This window comes from Chrysemys picta, chromosome 17, assembly GCF_011386835.1.
Source record: "Chrysemys picta bellii isolate R12L10 chromosome 17, ASM1138683v2, whole genome shotgun sequence".
Lineage (NCBI taxonomy): Eukaryota > Metazoa > Chordata > Testudines > Emydidae > Chrysemys > Chrysemys picta.
In genome coordinates this window covers 6,881,958-6,899,259 of record NC_088807.1, presented here as the reverse complement: position 1 = coordinate 6,899,259, position 17,302 = coordinate 6,881,958, and the positions used below count along the sequence as shown (strand labels likewise).

The following is a 17,302-nucleotide window of genomic DNA, read 5'->3' as shown; positions in this document are numbered from 1 at the left end:
ACCGAGCACCTCCCAGCTTGTCTAGGAGCTCGTCCGGCCTGGGCATGGGGTAGGCATCGGCTACAGTGATGGCATTGAGCTTCCGATAGTCCACACAGAACCGGATCGACCCGTCCTTTTTGGGGACCAGCACCACCGGCGAGGCCCAAGGGCTGGAAGACGGCTGGATCACCCCCAAAGCCAGCATGTCATTGACCTCTCTTTCCAGGTCCTGAGCAGTTTTCCCTGTGGCTCGGAAGGGGGAGCATTTTATAGGTGGGTGCGATCCTGTCTGCACCCGGTGGACAGTCAGATTAGTGCGTCCAGGCTGGTTGGAAAACAGCTGCTGGTACAGATGCAGCACCCCTCCGATCTCAGCTCGCTGGGCAGGGGTTAGCCGATCAGAGAGGGGAATTGCTTCCAGGGGGAAGCCAACTCTTGTCCCAGGGAATAGATCTACTAAAGGGTCATCTCCCTGCCCCTCCCACTGTCCACACACGGCCAACACCATATTCCCCCTGTCATAATATGGCTTCATCATATTCACATGGTACACCCGGTGGTGGTGTGCCCGGTTCGACAGCTCCACCACATAGTTTACCTCGTTTAGTTGCTTGACAACCTTGAAGGGCCCTTCCCAGGCGGCCTGGAGTTTGTTTTTCCTCACGGGGATGAGGACCATCACCTGATCCCCAGTGGCGAAGGCGCGGGCCCGTGCTGTGCGGTCATACCAGACCTTCTGCTTCCTCTGGGCTCTGGCCAGATTCTCCCTGGCCAGGCCCATGAGCTCGGCAAGTCGTTCCCGGAAGGTCAGGACATACTCCACCACCGACTCTCCGTCAGGAGTGGCCTTCCCCTCCCATTCGTCTCTCATCAGGTCGAGGGGCCCCCTTACCCGCCTTCCATATAGCAGTTCGAAAGGCGAAAACCCGGTAGACTCCTGGGGTACCTCCCTGTACGCAAACAGCAGGTGAGGTAAGTACTTGTCCCAGTCCTGCGGGTGCTGATTCATAAATGTTTTCAGCATCATTTTTAGCGTCCCATTGAACCTCTCCACCAGCCCGTTGGATTGGGGGTGATATGCTGAGGCCCAGTTGTGCCGGACCCCACATCTCTCCCACAAGCACCGGAGTAGGGCCGACATGAAGTTGGACCCTTGGTCCGTCAAGACTTCCTTGGGGAACCCCACTCGGCTGAAAATGGTCAGCAGCGCATCCGCCACAGTGTCTGCTTCAATGGACGATAAGGGCACTGCCTCGGGGTAGCGGGTGGCGAAATCTACCACCACCAGGATGTATTTCTTCCCAGACCGGGTCGTCTTGCTGAGAGGTCCCACTATGTCCATGGCCACCTTCTGGAAAGGCTCCTCTATGATGGGCAAAGGTCTCAATGCTGCCTTCCCCTTGTCCCGGGCCTTCCCCACCCTCTGGCAGGGGTCACAGGATCGGCAGTACTGCCGGACGTTGGTGAAGACCCCGGGCCAGTAAAAGTTCTGTAGCAGCCTCTGCCTGGTGCGCCGGATCCCCTGGTGCCCTGCGAGAGGGATGTCATGGGCCAGGTACAGTAGCTTGTGGCGAAACTTCTGGGGAACCACCAGCTGCCTCCTGATCCCCCACGACTCCACTTCCCCCGGGGGAGCCCACTCTCGGTAGAGGAACCCCTTCTCCCACAGGAACCTCTCCTTGCATCCTCTCCTCATGGTCTGTCCCACACTGAGGTCAGCCAGGCCCCTTAGCTTCCGCAGGGAGGGGTCCTTCTGCAACTCGGCCTGGAACTCGGCGGCTGAGGAAGGGATGGGGACCTGCTCCCTCTCGTCGGCTGGGTCGGAAGCCCCAGCCACCCCGCGGCCTGTCCTTGGGTGTTCCCTCCCCACCCGGGAAGGGTTCGGTGCCTCCGGTGGGACATCCTTCCCAAGGTCAGGGCGTAGTGCCCCTCGCCGGCTCTGGCTACGGGTCACGACTAAGGCGGTCTGGGGGCTGCTTGGCCAGTCCTCTAGGTCCCCCCCCATCAACACCTCAGTGGGCAAATGGTGGTGCACTCCCACGTCCTTGGGGCCCTCCTTGGCCCCCCATTTCAGGTGTACCCTCGCTACGGGAACCTTGAATGGGGTCCCGCCCACCCCGGTCAGGGTCAGGAAGGTGTTGGGCACCACCCGATCTGGGGCCACCACCTCGGGCCGGGCCAGTGTCACCTCTGCGCCCGTGTCCCAGTATCCATAAACTTTCTTCCCATCCACCTCCAGGGGAACAAGGCACTCGCTCCGCAGGGACAGCCCCGCGCCAACCCTGTAAACGGAGAACTTTGAATCCGGAGCATCTGGCCCCCCAGAGAAGCTGGCCGGGGGCCCTTCTCTCTCTTGAGCAGTTGATAAGCTGCCAGCCCCTCTTGCGTGGGAAGCCTGCCCCTCGTCCGTCTGGGCCTCTACCAAGTTAACCCGGTGCGGGTTCGGTCTGCTCAGTCTGTCCTTGAGCTTGGGGCACTGGGCCCGAACGTGGCCTCTTCGGCCGCAGTAATAGCAGCTCAGGTCCCGTGGGTCCCCTCGAGCCGGTCGGTTGTCCCTGATGCTGGGCCTTCCCCGTGGGAGGGGATTCCCCATATTCCCCCTTTGGGAGGTCCCAGGGTGACTCTCTCTCTGCATCGCGGCGGGCCTGTTCCTTTGGGGCTCCTCCCTGCCACCCCCTGACCGGCTCTTTACAAACTCATCAGCCAGCTGCCCGGCGTGTCTCGGGTTCTCTGGCTTTCTGTCCACCAACCACAGCCTCAGGTCGGATGGGCACCGCTCATACAGTTGCTCCAGTACCAGCAGTTTAATCAGGTCCTCCTTCGTCTGGGCCCCACCAGCCCACTTGCTGGCGTATCTTTCCATGCGGACGGCTAGTTGCAAATATGAGATCTCAGGGGTTTTATCTTGACCCCGGAACCTTTCCCGGTACATCTCAGGAGTCAGCCCAAACTCTCGTAGCAGGGCCCTTTTGAATAGTTCGTAGTCCCCTTTCTCTGCCTCTCCCAGTTGGCGGTACAATGCCACGGATTTGGGGTCCAGTAAGGGGGTAAGGACCCGGAGTCTGTCCGCGGGATCCACCCGGTGCAGCTCGCAGGCCGTCTCAAAGGCCTCCAGGAAGTCATCCATGTCCTCCCCCTCCTTGTATGGGGCCATGATGCACTTATCAAAGCTCCGTGCAGTCCTGGGTCCCCCCTCACTCACCGCAGCCGGGGGTTCGCTGCCCCTCAGTCTCGCCAGTTCCAGGTCATGCTGACGCTGTCTCTCATTCTCCTGTCTCTGTCTCTCATTCTCCTCCCGTTCACGCTGACGCTGTCTCTCTTCATGCTGTCTCTGTTGTTCACGATCCTCCAGCTCCCTCAGTTTTAGCTCTTTCTCCCATTCCAGCCAATTCCGCTCCCCGGATGCCGAACGTCGCCGGGAGGCTCCTCTGCTGGCCGGCGAGCTTCGCCGGGGGGACCCCCTGCTGGCCGGGGGGGTCACGGCGCCTTCGGTATTTGCTGGGCTCCTCCCCACCCTTCCCCTAGGCATAGGAAGGAGGGGTCTCGGGAAGCCCTCAGCAGCCGGCTGACCACTCCCAGCTGGGACAGACACTGGTGCCTGCGCTGCATTTGCCAGGCTGCTTCCCTGAGACACAGGGATCAGTTCATTCGCGCGATCTTCCGCCTCCAGCTGGGCAATGAGCTGTTCTTTGGTGAGCCTCCCAATGCGCAGCTGCCTCTGCTTGCACAGCTCCACCAGGTCGCTCTTAAGCCGCTTGGCATACATCTTCCTGCTGGCCACTCACCGGCCTGTGTGCTCACAGCTCCCCACAGTTCCCAGGGGGACCCCTAGTGTGCCAGCCCTTCTCGAGGTCACCGCCTCTCTGCCAGGGTCGAGCTGCAGACTCCTCCGCCCCTGGGACCACTCGCTGCGATCCCCCCGGGGGACCCTGTTACTGCAAAAGTCCTTCTCGCTGGTCACACACTCCCAGGGGTAATAACCGTCTCTCTCCCACTCTTCAGCAGGCCTGGTCCCCGTCAATCCCCCTTCGTTTTACTGCTCCCCAGTCACTTACTGCAGGAAGCGCCGTCCACGGGGTGCAGTAGATCCCGCCGCTGCCACCAGTTGTTGCGGATTGTGGGGGAGTTAGGGCCCTGCACCCCTCTTCCCGAGATTCACTGCGACTCTCAGCCAGCCAGTAAAGCAGAAGGTTTATTCAAGGACAGGAACACAGTCTCAAGCAGAGCGTGTAGGTACGACCAGACCCCCCTCAATTAGGTCCCTCTGGGAGGTTCAGGGAGCTTAGACCCCAGCTTGGGGTTCCCTGCGTTGCACCACCCAGCCCCAACCGAAACTAACCTCCCAGCCCCTCCCGCTGCTCCTCTCCTTTGTTCAGTCTCCCGGGCAGAAGGTGTTAATTCTCCCCACCCCCGTTCCTGGCTCAGGTTACAGCTCAGGTAGCTCCCTTCAAGGGAAGTCCCACATCCCCACTGCAACCCCCCTGCAACATTCCCAGGTCAAATCTGCCCTGCTCCCTGCTCCGTCACAACCTCCAGTTACAGGTAAGTAACCTCCTCCTTCTTCAAGTGATGGTCTCTAGTGCGTTCCCCTGAGGGTGATCAACAAGCGTCACCCAGTCAGGAGGAGGGTGCGAGGAAGAGGACAGAACTGTGGAACGGAGAACAGCCGCACCGAACGAGGCATCCGCTATCAAGGCGTACTGAGAAGGTTCGTACCGAGCTCCACAGGGCCGCCCCACACGTCTGTAAGCGGCACGTCATGAAACGTGACCGTAGCGGATGCTTGGGCTCTTGTGGAATGGGCTGGTACAGGGCGGAGACAGTCCTGACAACTGATAGCAGAGCGTAATGTGCACCGAAACCCACTTAAAGATCCTCTGTGTGGAGATCGCTTGCTCCTTAATCCAGTCAGCTATCGCCATAAACAGTCTCGGGGACTTGCTGAACGGTTGAGGGAGTGAAGGCGTCGCTCCTCTGCCAAGGTGCGAGTCTTCGGAAAGAAGGCAGGTACGTGTATGGGTTGGTTGACATGAAAACAGGATACAACCTTTGGCAGAAACTTGGGGTGCAGACGCAGAGAAACCCTGTCCTTGTGGAACGTGGGATCCGCTGTCATGGCCCCCAGTTTGGCTACTCGTCTCATGGAAATAATAACTACCAGGAAGGCGGCTTTCATGGAAAGGATAGACAGGGAGCAGGAGGCCAGAGGTTCAAAGGGTGATTTCACTGAGAGTGAGAGGACGAGGATGAGATCCCAGTGGGGGGACGATTGGTTGGACAGGTCCGAAGGAAGCATTTCCAAGACCTGCTAGTCAAGGGGCACATAAAGACAGAGTGCCCCTCCACAGGGGATGGAAGGCATGGCATGGATAGCAGCTACATGCACCTTGATGGAGTTGAGCGCGAGTCCTGACGCCTTCGGGGACAGAGGGCAGTCCAGAAGAAGGGGAACGTCCATGTCCTCAGGGGCAAGACCCCTCTGCCGGGCCCTGGAGGGGAAACGCTTCCACTTGGCCCAATAGGAGCCTCGTGGACTCTTTCCTGCTACTAGAGAGGATGTCTTGCCCTGCCGACAAACAGTCCCATTCTAGCGAAGATGCCCACCTGAAAACCAAGCTTTTGGGGGCACATCCGTGGATTGGGATGCCTGATCCTGCCTCTATGTTGCATGAACAGCTCCGGGAACATTGGCAGTGGAAGCAGGGGACACGCTGACACACGGAGCAGGGGAAACCAGAACTGGCGAGGCCAAAATGGGGTGATTAGAATAACTGTGGCCCTTTCCCACCCGATCTTGTGGAGGACCTGAGTCAGGAGCGGTTGCGTGGGAAAGTTGTAAGAATGGCATCATGGATCAGTAGAGCCACTCTGGTTGGTACCAAGGCATGCAAGGTGTCAAAAGCTGGTGCTGTTTGTCCTGTACCTCCTCCGGTGGAATGGGGAGGGCCTCAGACACTCTGCGTAACAGGTCCTGGAACTGGATGTCAGCCGGGAGCGAGGAGGAAACCGAAGACACAGCGGCGTCTGGAGATGACGAAGGGAACCACCCCTGTTCCAGCAGTACTGTTGGAGCTGGGCTGAGTGGTTCATCCTCCAACACCAGTTCCGAACGCTTACTCAATAATATCTGGAGCCATAGGTGCTGGAACAAGGGGTGCGGAGGGTTATCATCATATACAGGGGTTACAGTTTGGTTCAATGGCTCTCAGCACCCGCACTGTAAAAATTGTTCCAGCGCCCCTGGCTGGAGAGGAGAGACAAGGGACTCTTCCCTTGCTGAACGGGAAGGTTCCAGAGGTGGATACTGAGGACAGGACCCCCAGTATGGCCAAGGAGACGGATCCGTCGGATGGTGCGGAGGGCCCCAAGGAACTGGGTACCAGCAGCTCCTTTGCTGGGGAAACAGAGGGTATTGCCACTGAGTTGGTGGAGCCGTCGAATATTCGTATCTACGGTAGGGGAGGGATGATCCCTGCCCTCTATCCGAATCCTCCAACGCTGAGAAGTCGGATGGCGGTACCGGCGGAACTGTATGAGCCATAGGGGAAACACAACCAGAAGGAGGTACGTCCAGGGTAGGAGAGCGTACCTCCCCAGGCACCGGCTGAAATGGAAGATGTGGAGATCTCGCCTCCTCCAAAGCAAAGAGTTCACGAGGCCCGGGCTCCGACTCTAGCCTCCCCGGCATCAGCAGTACGTGGCCCAGTCGGAACCAGAGCCAGAACGGAGCATTGCCTTGGAACCAAAGGTTCCCTTGACTCGCGGGGTGCCGACCTGGAAGGCGTATGTGGCTCGGTGGATAGAACTGGCGGATCCGACACTCTCTGTGACTTCTTGTCGGGCTCGTGAGCCTTGGAACAAGCCGCTTCTCCGTGGCTGGAACTCGTGGAAGGCGCGTTCTCTCTTGGGCCTGGAGGAACATTCCCTGCCATGCTTACACGCATGCTTCCCAGCCTCACGACTAGGCCCCAGCAGGGGTCCATAGCACTGGTACCGGCCAAACCGGACTGGGTCTCTGTGGCAGGAGGTGCACTCCTGGTTTCTCAGGCTGATGAACTGGATGGGGGGAAATCCCAGGCCTGGGCCCGACTGCAGTCTCATGGCAACCTCCATAAGGTGGTTCTTGAGGCAGAGAGTCCGAACTGCCCGGGGACGGGTTGGGAAGGAGAGGCGGACATGGCACCTGCAAGCAATGTGGGCTTCTGACAAGCAGTAAGGGCAGCGCTGTCTCGTCACTGACCGAGAATGAGCCAGGCAGGAGGTGCAGACCTTGAATCCCTGTGCCTTCTGCATAACCCCGTACCCAGGCCTGGTATAAATGGCATTCCAAAGTCCTTAAAATCCTAAAACGACTATCGATACTAAAACTACAGTCAAAACAACAAATTAACTATGCACGAAAAAAGAAAAAGAAAAAGACTTTTTAGTTAAGTGAGAGCCGAGACGAGAGGCTCCGACCTGGACCACACAGCGGTGAGATGGAACTGAGGGCGCAGTGGGTCCGCCCCACGCTTTATCACCTCGGATGAAACCATGAGGCGGAGCAAGGCAGCATGCGCAGATCAAAGGATGCTACTACTTCCAAATTCTCTGGCTCCAGGTACATGGCGCTTGCGTATAACCCTCCCGGGAATACAGATAGGGACCAGCACTCCAAGAAGAGCATGATAATCCCTTCTGGCATTAAAGTCTATGGGTCTATGGAGCAGTTCAGAGGCTGGGCAGAGAGATCACGCTCTGTCCGTCCATCCATCTCCAGGAGAGACCATTCCCGCCTAGAAGCAGGAGGAGCTACTGAGTTAAGACCTAGCCCCAGCCCTGAAGCGCAGCTCATGCGGGTGTGGGTCTGAGGCCAGGCCCGTGGAGCCAGGATAGCCCATGTTAGCAGGGGGCACTGATGCCAACCAGCCAACCCCAAGCGAGCAGGGGCCAGCCACCTCCAGTCCCAGCCTGTGATTCAGCCAGGAGAGTGGTGTCAGGGTGTCTGCCCGACCTGGGACCATGTGCAAAGAGCATGGCTGTGCCCAGTGCCCCGCCCGACAGAGCTGTGCTGAGCCAGCCCCAGGGCCAGCCAGGGCTTGTTGTGAGTCACTGCGGTGGCCGGCGACATGGCTGCAGAACGAGTTACTGCTGTCTGCTGCCTCGCTGCCATGGAGTGGGCTGGCCTCTGGGCTGACGCCCCAACCAGCCCTGGGAGCTGGGCCTCACCGGGCCCAAGTTTGCCAGGAACCCAGATGAAGCCTACAGCCAGGGCCAGGAGCAGCCAGCGTGTCCCCCCCACCCCCAAGAGAGCTGACGGCATTGGCAGCAGCCTGGGTGCTTTGCACTTAGCAGCTGGCTGGGCCTGGACACGCTGAGACAAGAGCGAGCGTCGGCCCAGCAAAGCCCGGGGCTGCCACGCGGCATGCAGCCGGCTACCTGCCACCGGAGGGGGGGCAGAGCAGCGGGGCGGGGCTCTGGCCTGCCCTCCATCCCCAGGAACTCTGGCTTCACCGCCAGCACTGCCTCCCCCCCCCCGCAGCCCCACGCCCCGAGGCTAGCATGGAGCTGGACCCCAGGGCCAACAGGCAGCTAGGGAGGGGAGTTTGCATACACTGCCACCCTCCAGCCCCTGCTGCTACCAGCCTGGCGCAGCAAGGGAAAGACACGGCCGCCCGGCTCGGCTCTCGCATGCGGGGGTGGTGATACTGAGAGCTGGTATGCCCCATCCCGGAGCCGCAGGGCCCCCCCATCCCGGCACCCCCCATCACAGAGCCAGCGCTGCAGGAACCCCCCCACCCCCATCCCAGAGTCAGCGCTGCAGGAACCCCTCCAATCTTGGCACACCCCCCCCATCCCAGAGCCAGCAACCCCCCATCCCAGCACCGCGGAGGCCAAATCCCCAAAGCAGAGGCAGTATCTCAGGGTCCCCATCCCAGCATTGGTGCCATGGAAACCCCCCATGACAAAGCCGGGGGGCCAAGCCTCCCCAAATGACTCTGCAGCAGCTCAGAGATCAGCTGCTCGGCTCCCCTGAGGATGCAGCGCCCCGGCTCCTCCCCAAGAAGGCAGCACCACTGCCCTGCCCAGGGAGGGTAACCCAACCCCCTCTGCCCACACCGGCTGCCTCGCTCTACGCCAGCCTCCTGGCTAGCTCGGCAAGCACCCCGCCATCTTGCCAGCCAGAGCTGGGGCCTGCTAGCCTGGATTTCGGCCTCCAATGCCCACGGCGCCTCTGAGGAAGGCCTCCCCTCCCCATCAGCCCCAGACAGAGCCCTGCTCGGCGGGCGTTCGGGCCTAGAGCCGGACCAGTCCTGGGGGTCGCCTGCATCACAGGATGCTGCAGCTGTCCCTAGCCAAGGCATCGAGGACATTCGGGGTTCAGGTCAGACCTAACCCCCCTCGGGTTAGGGGCTGGGGTGAGCCCTCAACTGCTTCTCTTCAGGGATGCCCGACAGGAGCCTGGCATCCCATGTAAACTCCACTGATTGCTGGTGCCACCTCCGCTCCCCCTTTCTCACTCCCCTCAGACCAGCAGGTGAGAGCAGCCCTCCCCAAACCAGCCACACGGCTGGGGACAAGCGAGGACCATGAGAGAGGGCAGCTCTCCCCAGAGGAAACCCCCCACACACACACACCAAGCCCTGCGGAAGGAGAACCCCCCCCCCAGGGTGAACAGCATCAGGGGAAATGACCATAAAAGACCCCACTTCCCCCCAGCCCAGGCTCCCACGAGCTCTCCGGCGCCTGAGCTGTTGCTCCATGTCTGCACGCTCTACCGGATCCCAGGGGAGACGCTTCCGAAAAGGCCCCTTTCAAAATTAATTTAAACTCACAAGCTAATTAACGGATTTAGCGGCACTTCTCCGAGTTCACCCAATGTGCAGGGAGGTCACGCTGTGCGCGCTGTGCGGAACCGGTGGGTCGAGTGCCGGCTTTGAGCACCGAGCTCGACTCGCCCCGAGGACGGCCCCACGTGCAGCGCAGCTGTAACGTGCCCTGCCCTGCCGCAGAAGCCATGGGGGGGAGGGGGTGCCGACTTTGGGCCCAGGCAAGGGGGTCACTGAGTGCCGGCGAGCCAGGCCCCAGCTAGGCTGTGCTTTCGAGGCTCATTCCCAACACACCGGCTGGCTCGGGATGGGATAAGGAGACGGGAGGCTGCAGGACCCTTGGCCTTGGATCCGGCAACTCCGATGCCAACACGGCCCACGTGCAGAGCACCTGGCCGGGGCCCAGCGAGCCGAGCCGCGAGCCAAGCTGATGCCAATCTAACCCATCCCCTCCACCCATGCTCTAGGACAGGGAGCACCCATCCCAGGCGGCACCGAAGCAGCAGGAGCTGAAAGCGCTAGCGCCGACAAACACGCGCCGGCAGCAGATCACCCCACCCTGGCCTGCCACCCGCCCACTGTGCCAGGTGGGCAGAGGCAGGCGTGTCTGGCTGGACCAGCCCTGAGCATTGCGTGGGCCCCCAGACTCAGGTGTAGCTACGCCGGTCCCCGCAGTCCCATTCAGCCCATTCCCTTTGGGCACCCCTTCTGAAACGCCACTGCCCTGGGGCTGGGGGGGTCACCTGGCTTTCAACGGCAGCACGTGTTTCCCAGCCACACGCGGGGCTTTCCCAGCTGCCAGGGCTGGGGCAGCGGTGCCCTGACTAGCACGGCCCAGATGGTATTTAACCAGGCGGGAGCGAGCAGCGAACACATGTAAACACAACGCCCTCCCCTGCCCGGGGCTCCAGGCCTGCTAGTTGGGGCCTGCTGGCTGACATGGTCCAAAAGCAACTGGGGGCGGGGGGCAGTGCACAGCTGGGAGGGGGGGGTGCCAGGCCCAGACATTGCAATGGGGTGCCAGCCCTTTAAACAGGAAAGAGCAGCGCCATGCCAATGGCGGGAGGAGCCCAGAGTCTGGGCAGCAGACGAGCGGGGGCAGGGCCCACAGCAGGGCATAGTCTGCTCCCACCGCCCCAGGGAGCCAGGGCAGGTGGGGCTCAGAGGGCACACTGTGCTGTGCCCCACAGGCTGTGCTGTTCTCACAGGCAGCACTTCCCCTCGGTCGCAGCAACGTGGCCCCCGCACTCCGACTACCTCCGCTGGTCCCATCCCAGGCCTCCAGCAGGGGGTGCTCACGGGACAGGGTCCAGCCACAGAGCCTCAGGCCAAGATTTGTAGAAGTGTTAACGGACTTCGGTGGCTCTGTTTCTGGGAGCCCCACAGCCCTTCTGAAGGCAGGGCCTCAGGCCCCTCATGCCCACCCCACAAACAGCCCCTCACTCACTGGCTACTTCCTGAAGAGTTTGGCCTCGGGCCCTGCTCTGACCTGACAGCATCCCAGCCCCACAACCCACAGCAGCCACTCAGGAACCTCCTGGCTGGCCTGAACAACCTCCTGTAGCCCCTGGGACCCCAGACCTGGACCCCTGAGCCCCACAGCTCCCCTTATGCCCCTCAACTCTGACCCGCAGCCCCCTGCTATCTCAGGCCAGGAATCCACCCCCACACACACACACAGCTTTGCCAGTGCCCCTCAATCCTGACTTGCAGCCCCCTGCTATCCCAGCCTTGGAATGCACCCCACCCCCAGCACTGCCAGTACCCCTTAACCCCTTCCCATAGCTCCCTGCTATCCCTGCTCTGGCTCCCCCCAGCCACACAGCTCTCCGGAGGCCTTCAGTCTGCCAGGCCAGTTAAGGCAGAGATGCCCAGCAGTACCAAACCCATTAGTGACATGGTCAGAAAACCACACTGGGAACTAGACAGACGCCCCACTCCATTTCACTGGTGGCGTGAGCTGCGGAAACAGTCCTGGCCGGCAGCATCATCCAGCCAGTCCCTAGGGTGCACCGGCTGCACCCACTTGTGGGACCTGGAGCCCAGCAGGAGGGCGATGGGAGCAAGCCCAGTCCCCAACCCTTAGCGGGGGCACAGGGGGGCAGTGACGCATGGGAGGCAGGCAGCAGTGCATTCTGGGATGCCAAGCACACCCTCTCAGGCGGGGGATCCCAGCACCCCAGGTGGCCTGAGTCCATACATAATGCACTGGAATTGCTGTGCAGTGACCTGCGTCCCACCACAAGGGCAGCCGAGGCCATGGGGCTGTGCCAGGCATCATGTCAACGATGTAGGGGCCGAGTGTGGAGTGGCAGCACGTCCCAGAGATGGCATGGCTCCCAGGCAGGGATGAAATGGGTTTGCGCCTTGCCCACCCCACTGCCCCCCATGGTGGCAAGATGTCAGCAAGGGGAGTGAGGTGCCCCATGCCCTCGGCACCAAGCCCATGGCGTCCCACAGCAGCTTCCTCTCCCTTTGACCTGGACAGAGACAGCTTGGGAAGGCCTTTGGGGCCCAGATCACCCCCTGCAAGGGTGCTAGAGATGCCATGGCCTTGCTGGGCCGCCCTCCAGCTAGGCACCTCCTGCATCACCGCAGGCCATTCCATCACCATGCCCATTCCTACCACAGTCACGTGAGCCTGGCACCTCAAGCAAAGCGTCACTCCTGTGCTCAAGCTAAGCAGGCTGCAATAGGCTCACAGCTTGGAAGGGAGACCTCAAGGCCACTCTAATTGCCTTCTCTGACAGGCTTGCTGGCCTAGTAGACGGGGACCGTAGAAGTGACATTTGAGTGAAGCGTTTGACCCAGTCTCATATGGGTTTTAACCTCTTTGCATTTGCACACCACTAAAAGATTTCAAATGGAAGTGCTGATCTTAGGCGCTCCGTGGACCACAGGTTGAGAACCCTGTCCTGGGCACAGTGGTCTAGATGAAATTACTGTCTGGTGGGTGCACAACTGGCTGAAAGACCAAGCACAGATAGCAGGCTCACTGCCCAGCTGCGAGGGTGTCTCTAGTGGGTCCCACAGGGTCAGTCAATATTTTCAGGGATGACTTGGATAATGCGGAGCAAACGGCTATAAACTCTGCAGAGGCCCCCCCCAGCTGGGAGGGCAGGAAGCACTTGGAAGGCCAGGATCAGAACTCAAAGCAACCTTGACCAATTGGAGAATTGGTCTGAATTCTGACGTTTATTAAAAACAACTGCAAAATACTTCCCTTAGGACGGAAAAATCAAACGCCCAGGGACAAAGTGGGGGCTGGCTGGGTGGCAGAGCTGTTGGACAGGATCCGGGTTCTAGAGGATCACAAACTGACTATGAGTCAACAATGGGATGCAGTTGCAAAAAGGCCAATCTCATTGTGGGTGCATTACCAGGAGTGACGTAGGTAAGGCACAAGAAGTAATTGTCCCGCTCTGCTCGGCCCTGGGGAGGCCTCCACTGAAGGTAGGACAAGTAACAGGTTTACGCTGCAGCAAGGGGGCTCTAGGTTCGAGATTAGGCCAAACCTTCCTACTGTGGACGGGGAGTTAAGCTCTGGGCTAGGTTGTGTTGGGAGGTGGTGGAAATCCCCACCATGGGAGGGACAAAGCCCTGGCAGGGTGGTCTGGGGTTACTTGGTCCAGCCTCATTGCAGGGGCTGGAGTTGATGACTTCTCGAGGTCCCTTCCAGCCTGACATTTCTACGACTGGGAGGATGGGACCAAAAGGAGATGGGGGCGGGGGGGAGAGACCCAGGTGCCAATGGGGGCAAGGCCTGCACCGGGGGCTGGGAAATCCCTCTTCTGAGAACTCTTCAGGACAGGGCACTCCAAAAGTCTGAGGTGGGGCTTGCTTAGCCCCCAGGGAGGGGCTGGATGCTGCATGGTGCTGACCCCCAAGCCTTCAATGGGGTGGAGGGAGCCCAGCGATCTGGGTTGATGTCTGGCCAGCAGCAGCAGCCTGGCTCCCTGGGGAGGCCCCTGCAGCACCAGCCCCCCTCTCCGCCCCAGGAGGGGAGCATAGGGCCTTGGGTCACCGAGGCAGCGGGTTTGGAGTCCTCAGGCCACGGAGCTGGATTCCCAGCAGGGCTGTGTACTCAGAGGTGGCAGGGTGAGGGTATTCCCTGGAGGGAACCCCCTCACTGCCCTGCCACCCGTGCCCTGGCTGGACAGTGGACCGGGGCGGGAGGGGTTAGGAAATGACGGAGGTTGTTGCAATCTCAAAAAGCTACTTCCCCAAAGCAGGACGAGCTGCTCCATCTCCCAGGGGCAGGGAGGCAGGCGGGGTCACTGGTGGGGGAAGGGATTTAGGGACTCCTGCTCACTCAATGCTAGAGTTTGCTGGTGATGCAAGATGGCCCAGGAGTGAAGGATGTAATCAAAGCTTCTTTTTTTGGGGGGGGGGAGGGGGAAGCCAGGACTCCTGGGTTCTAGCCCCAGCTCTGCAAGGGGAGTGGGGTCTAGTGGGGTGGAGCTGGGGGGGTCACAGAGCTGGGAACAGAACCCAGGAGTCCTGAAGGGAGTGGAGTCTGGTGGCTGGGACTCAGAGGAGTCAAGACTCCTGGGTTCGATCCCTGGCTCTAGGAGGAGAGTGGGGGCTAGTGGGGTACAGCGGGGGGGGGAGACAGAGTATCAGGACTCCTATCCCCAGCTCTGTCTGACTCACTGGGTGACCCTGAGTCACTGCCCCTCTGTGCCTCCGTTTCCCCCATGCAAGAGAGCCACTTCACTGCTGTTTGCTGGGTGCAACGGGACCAAGCGAGTTACCCAGCTCTTTGACTAGCAGGGCCATCTCCCCAGAGAAGGTTCCCTCCTGAGGGCTGACAGCAGCACGGGGCCCACGCTGGCTTTGCTGTCCACCCCCATCTCCGGCAGTCACAGGGGGAGGGAGCGGGTGCCCCGGCATGTCTGGGTCTCAATGCCCGCTGGGCTGTTGCCAGGACTGAACTGTCCCACCGCACAAGGGCCAGGAGAAGGGGCCGGCAGGAGATGGGGCTCCCAGGAGGCCAGGCCGGGCTCGGAGAGGGCTGCCCAATGTCACACGCAGCAGCAGGAGCATTGGAGCCACGCAGGCGAGGAGAGGAGAGAGGCTCATTGACTCGCGCTCCAGGGTATCTGCATCCCACATCAGGCCAAGTGCATGCTGGGAGCATCCAGCAGAGGCCATGGTGGGAGCAGAGCACCAGCCTTCACAGACAGATGGCTTGGCCCAGGCTGGCAGGGGGAGGGACATGGCTCCTCTCAGCCGGGAGGAGGCCACCCCAGGCGCCTTCCGCTGGGGCTCCCATGCCACGAAGCAGCCCTGCTCAGAGGTCCTGGTGCCTCCCAGGCCAAGCACACGGGCAATTCCAAGGGAAACCTCGCATTTGCCACCCTGTGTCTGAGACTGGTGTATCAGGCCGCAGAGGGAGCCAGGCAGAGAGGGGGGGCCCCCACCCCTGCGGCGCCAGGAAATGCCACCTTAGTTGCTAAGGAACTACTTTTCCCTGTAAAGTACATCCAGTGCAGGGCAGAGCTCTGGAGATTCCATGGCAAGGACACACAAGTGATCCGGGGGCAATGTCACTATGCCAGCAGGACCACCGGCGCGCGTGGACTCTCCTCATCCCAGGCAGGGTGCAAGGCGGGGGACATGGGAGTCCATGGGCAGGGCCCACCTGACTCCTAGGAAGATTCCAGTGCGGGGTTGTGTCGGCGGGTGTGAGGAGCGTGTGAGGCTGGGGGTCTGCAGCTCCCACTGTGCGGTCTGCGTCTCGGCCTGTGTGTGTGTGTCAGGGAGGGGTGGTGAGCGTGCACGCGTGTGTGTTGACGGTCTGCAGGTCTCACCGTGCCCTAGGAGGTCATTCCCCTTCTCCTCTAACTCCACACCCCAGGGGGACGTTCAGGCCCAAACCACAACCTCCTTCACTGCTTCCACATCCCCCCAACCCGACGAAGGCCTCCTGGCGTGTCCCTGCGGCAGCAGGCTAAAACCCAAGCTGAGCCAATGCAGAGTCCTCGCCCCCCCCCCACAAGTGGTAGCCCCCCTCCCTTCCCACAGAGACACCACGTGCCCCCTCACCGAGGCAAATGTCATTGATGACCTTAGCAGCCCACCCAGGATGCAGACGCTGCCAGCTCCCCCGCGCCCCCAGCCCAGCATAACTCCCCTCAGTTGGGGCAGGCTCAGGGACCCGACACCTCTGCTCGCTCCCGGCTGGGTGGGAGCCAGCGGGGCTGGGGGAATGGCCCCAATGCTGGACTCGCCCTGCCTGCAAGGGCCCACTGGCTAAGCCTTTGCAGAAGCACCACGCTGCAGGTGGGCGCAGCTGGGGCCCCGCTCCACCCCGGCTCTCTGCACCGGGGGCTGGGCCCCGCTCCACCCCGGCTCTCTGCACCGGGGGCTGGGGACACGTTCCCAGCCCGCCCCGCTCCCTCGCACACCCGATCTGCCCTCTCCCCGGCCAGCCCAGCGCAGGGGCGGCCCCGGCTCCGGCCCCACCCGGCTCCCCAGCGAGCCAAGCTCGGGCCAGGCGGTGGGAAGCGAATCGCTCCCTGGCGCTGCCCGGCGGCTCCGTCCATTGTGCGCCGCCCGCCCCACCCGCGGGGCCTGGCTCCGGCCAGGGGAAGGGGCAGCGCGGGGGACAAAGGACCCGGCACTCACCGCGTCCGAGTTCCGCTCGTTGCCAGACGCCAGGGCGGTGCGCGAAGACATCTTCCCCGGGCGCCGGGCGCGGGGGCTGGCCGGGGGGGCCCGCGCGGCTCCGCGGCTAGAAGGGGGCGCTCATGGCCCAGGAGGGGGGATGGGCTGCAGCAGCGGCGGCGGGCGCCGGTGGGTCCCACCCCGGGGAGCCCGGCTCCGTGCGCCCCTCGCCCGCGCACAAAGGGCAGGGGCGGCCGCGGCTCCGGGGCGCCGCCCGCTGGGAGGATGCTGGGGCGGCTGGTGCAATAGGACCCGAGCCCCTAGAGCCAGCCGCGGGCTCCGGCCATCCCGCTCCTGCTCCGGGCCCGCCGGGCGCTCACCAGCCGCGGGCTCACGCCAGGCTGCGGCTGCCGGGGACGGCCCTGGCCGGGCAGCGCGGAACCATCGGGGCGGGCGAGCGAGCGGGGTCCCCGCCTGGCCGGGGCGGCTGCAAAACAGCGAGAGAAAGGGAAGGAACCGACGTCAGGGAGCGAGCGGGGCTGGGCTGGGGCCACCCCTCCCCCCGCCTCTTAAAGGCGCAGGCGGCGCGCCCCGCGGGGATGATGGGGGGCTGGAGGCCCCCCCCTGGTTTTCCTCCCCCTGCGCCCGCGGGGCTCCGTGTCCCCGGCCTGTCCCACTGGGCCCCCGGGCGTAGGGCAGCGCGGGACCCGGAGTGGGGTGCAGTTCAAAGCACTGGGATGCTTACGGGGGCACAGTCGGGGTGTGGGTCCATAGTGTGGCTGTAGAGAGAGGGGGGTGGAGGGATGCGTGGGGGTGTATAGGGTGTGTGTAGGGATGGGTGCTGGGTGGATGGATGGGGGTGTATAGGAGTGGATGGTGAGGGGGTGGACGGGCTGGAGGGA

At 62.0% G+C, this 17,302-nt stretch overlaps 1 protein-coding gene across 1 annotated transcript in view; it reads right to left on the bottom strand.

The window, feature by feature from the left end:
• Positions 1-16,922, bottom strand: part of MARK4 (microtubule affinity regulating kinase 4) — a 53,667-nt gene extending 36,745 nt beyond the window's left edge. The window contains 1 exon segment of the mRNA XM_065570689.1: positions 16,422-16,922. Coding sequence (XP_065426761.1) covers positions 16,422-16,472 — 51 coding nt within the window. The 5' untranslated portion in view covers positions 16,473-16,922.
• Between the last annotated feature and the right edge of the window lie 380 nt (positions 16,923-17,302).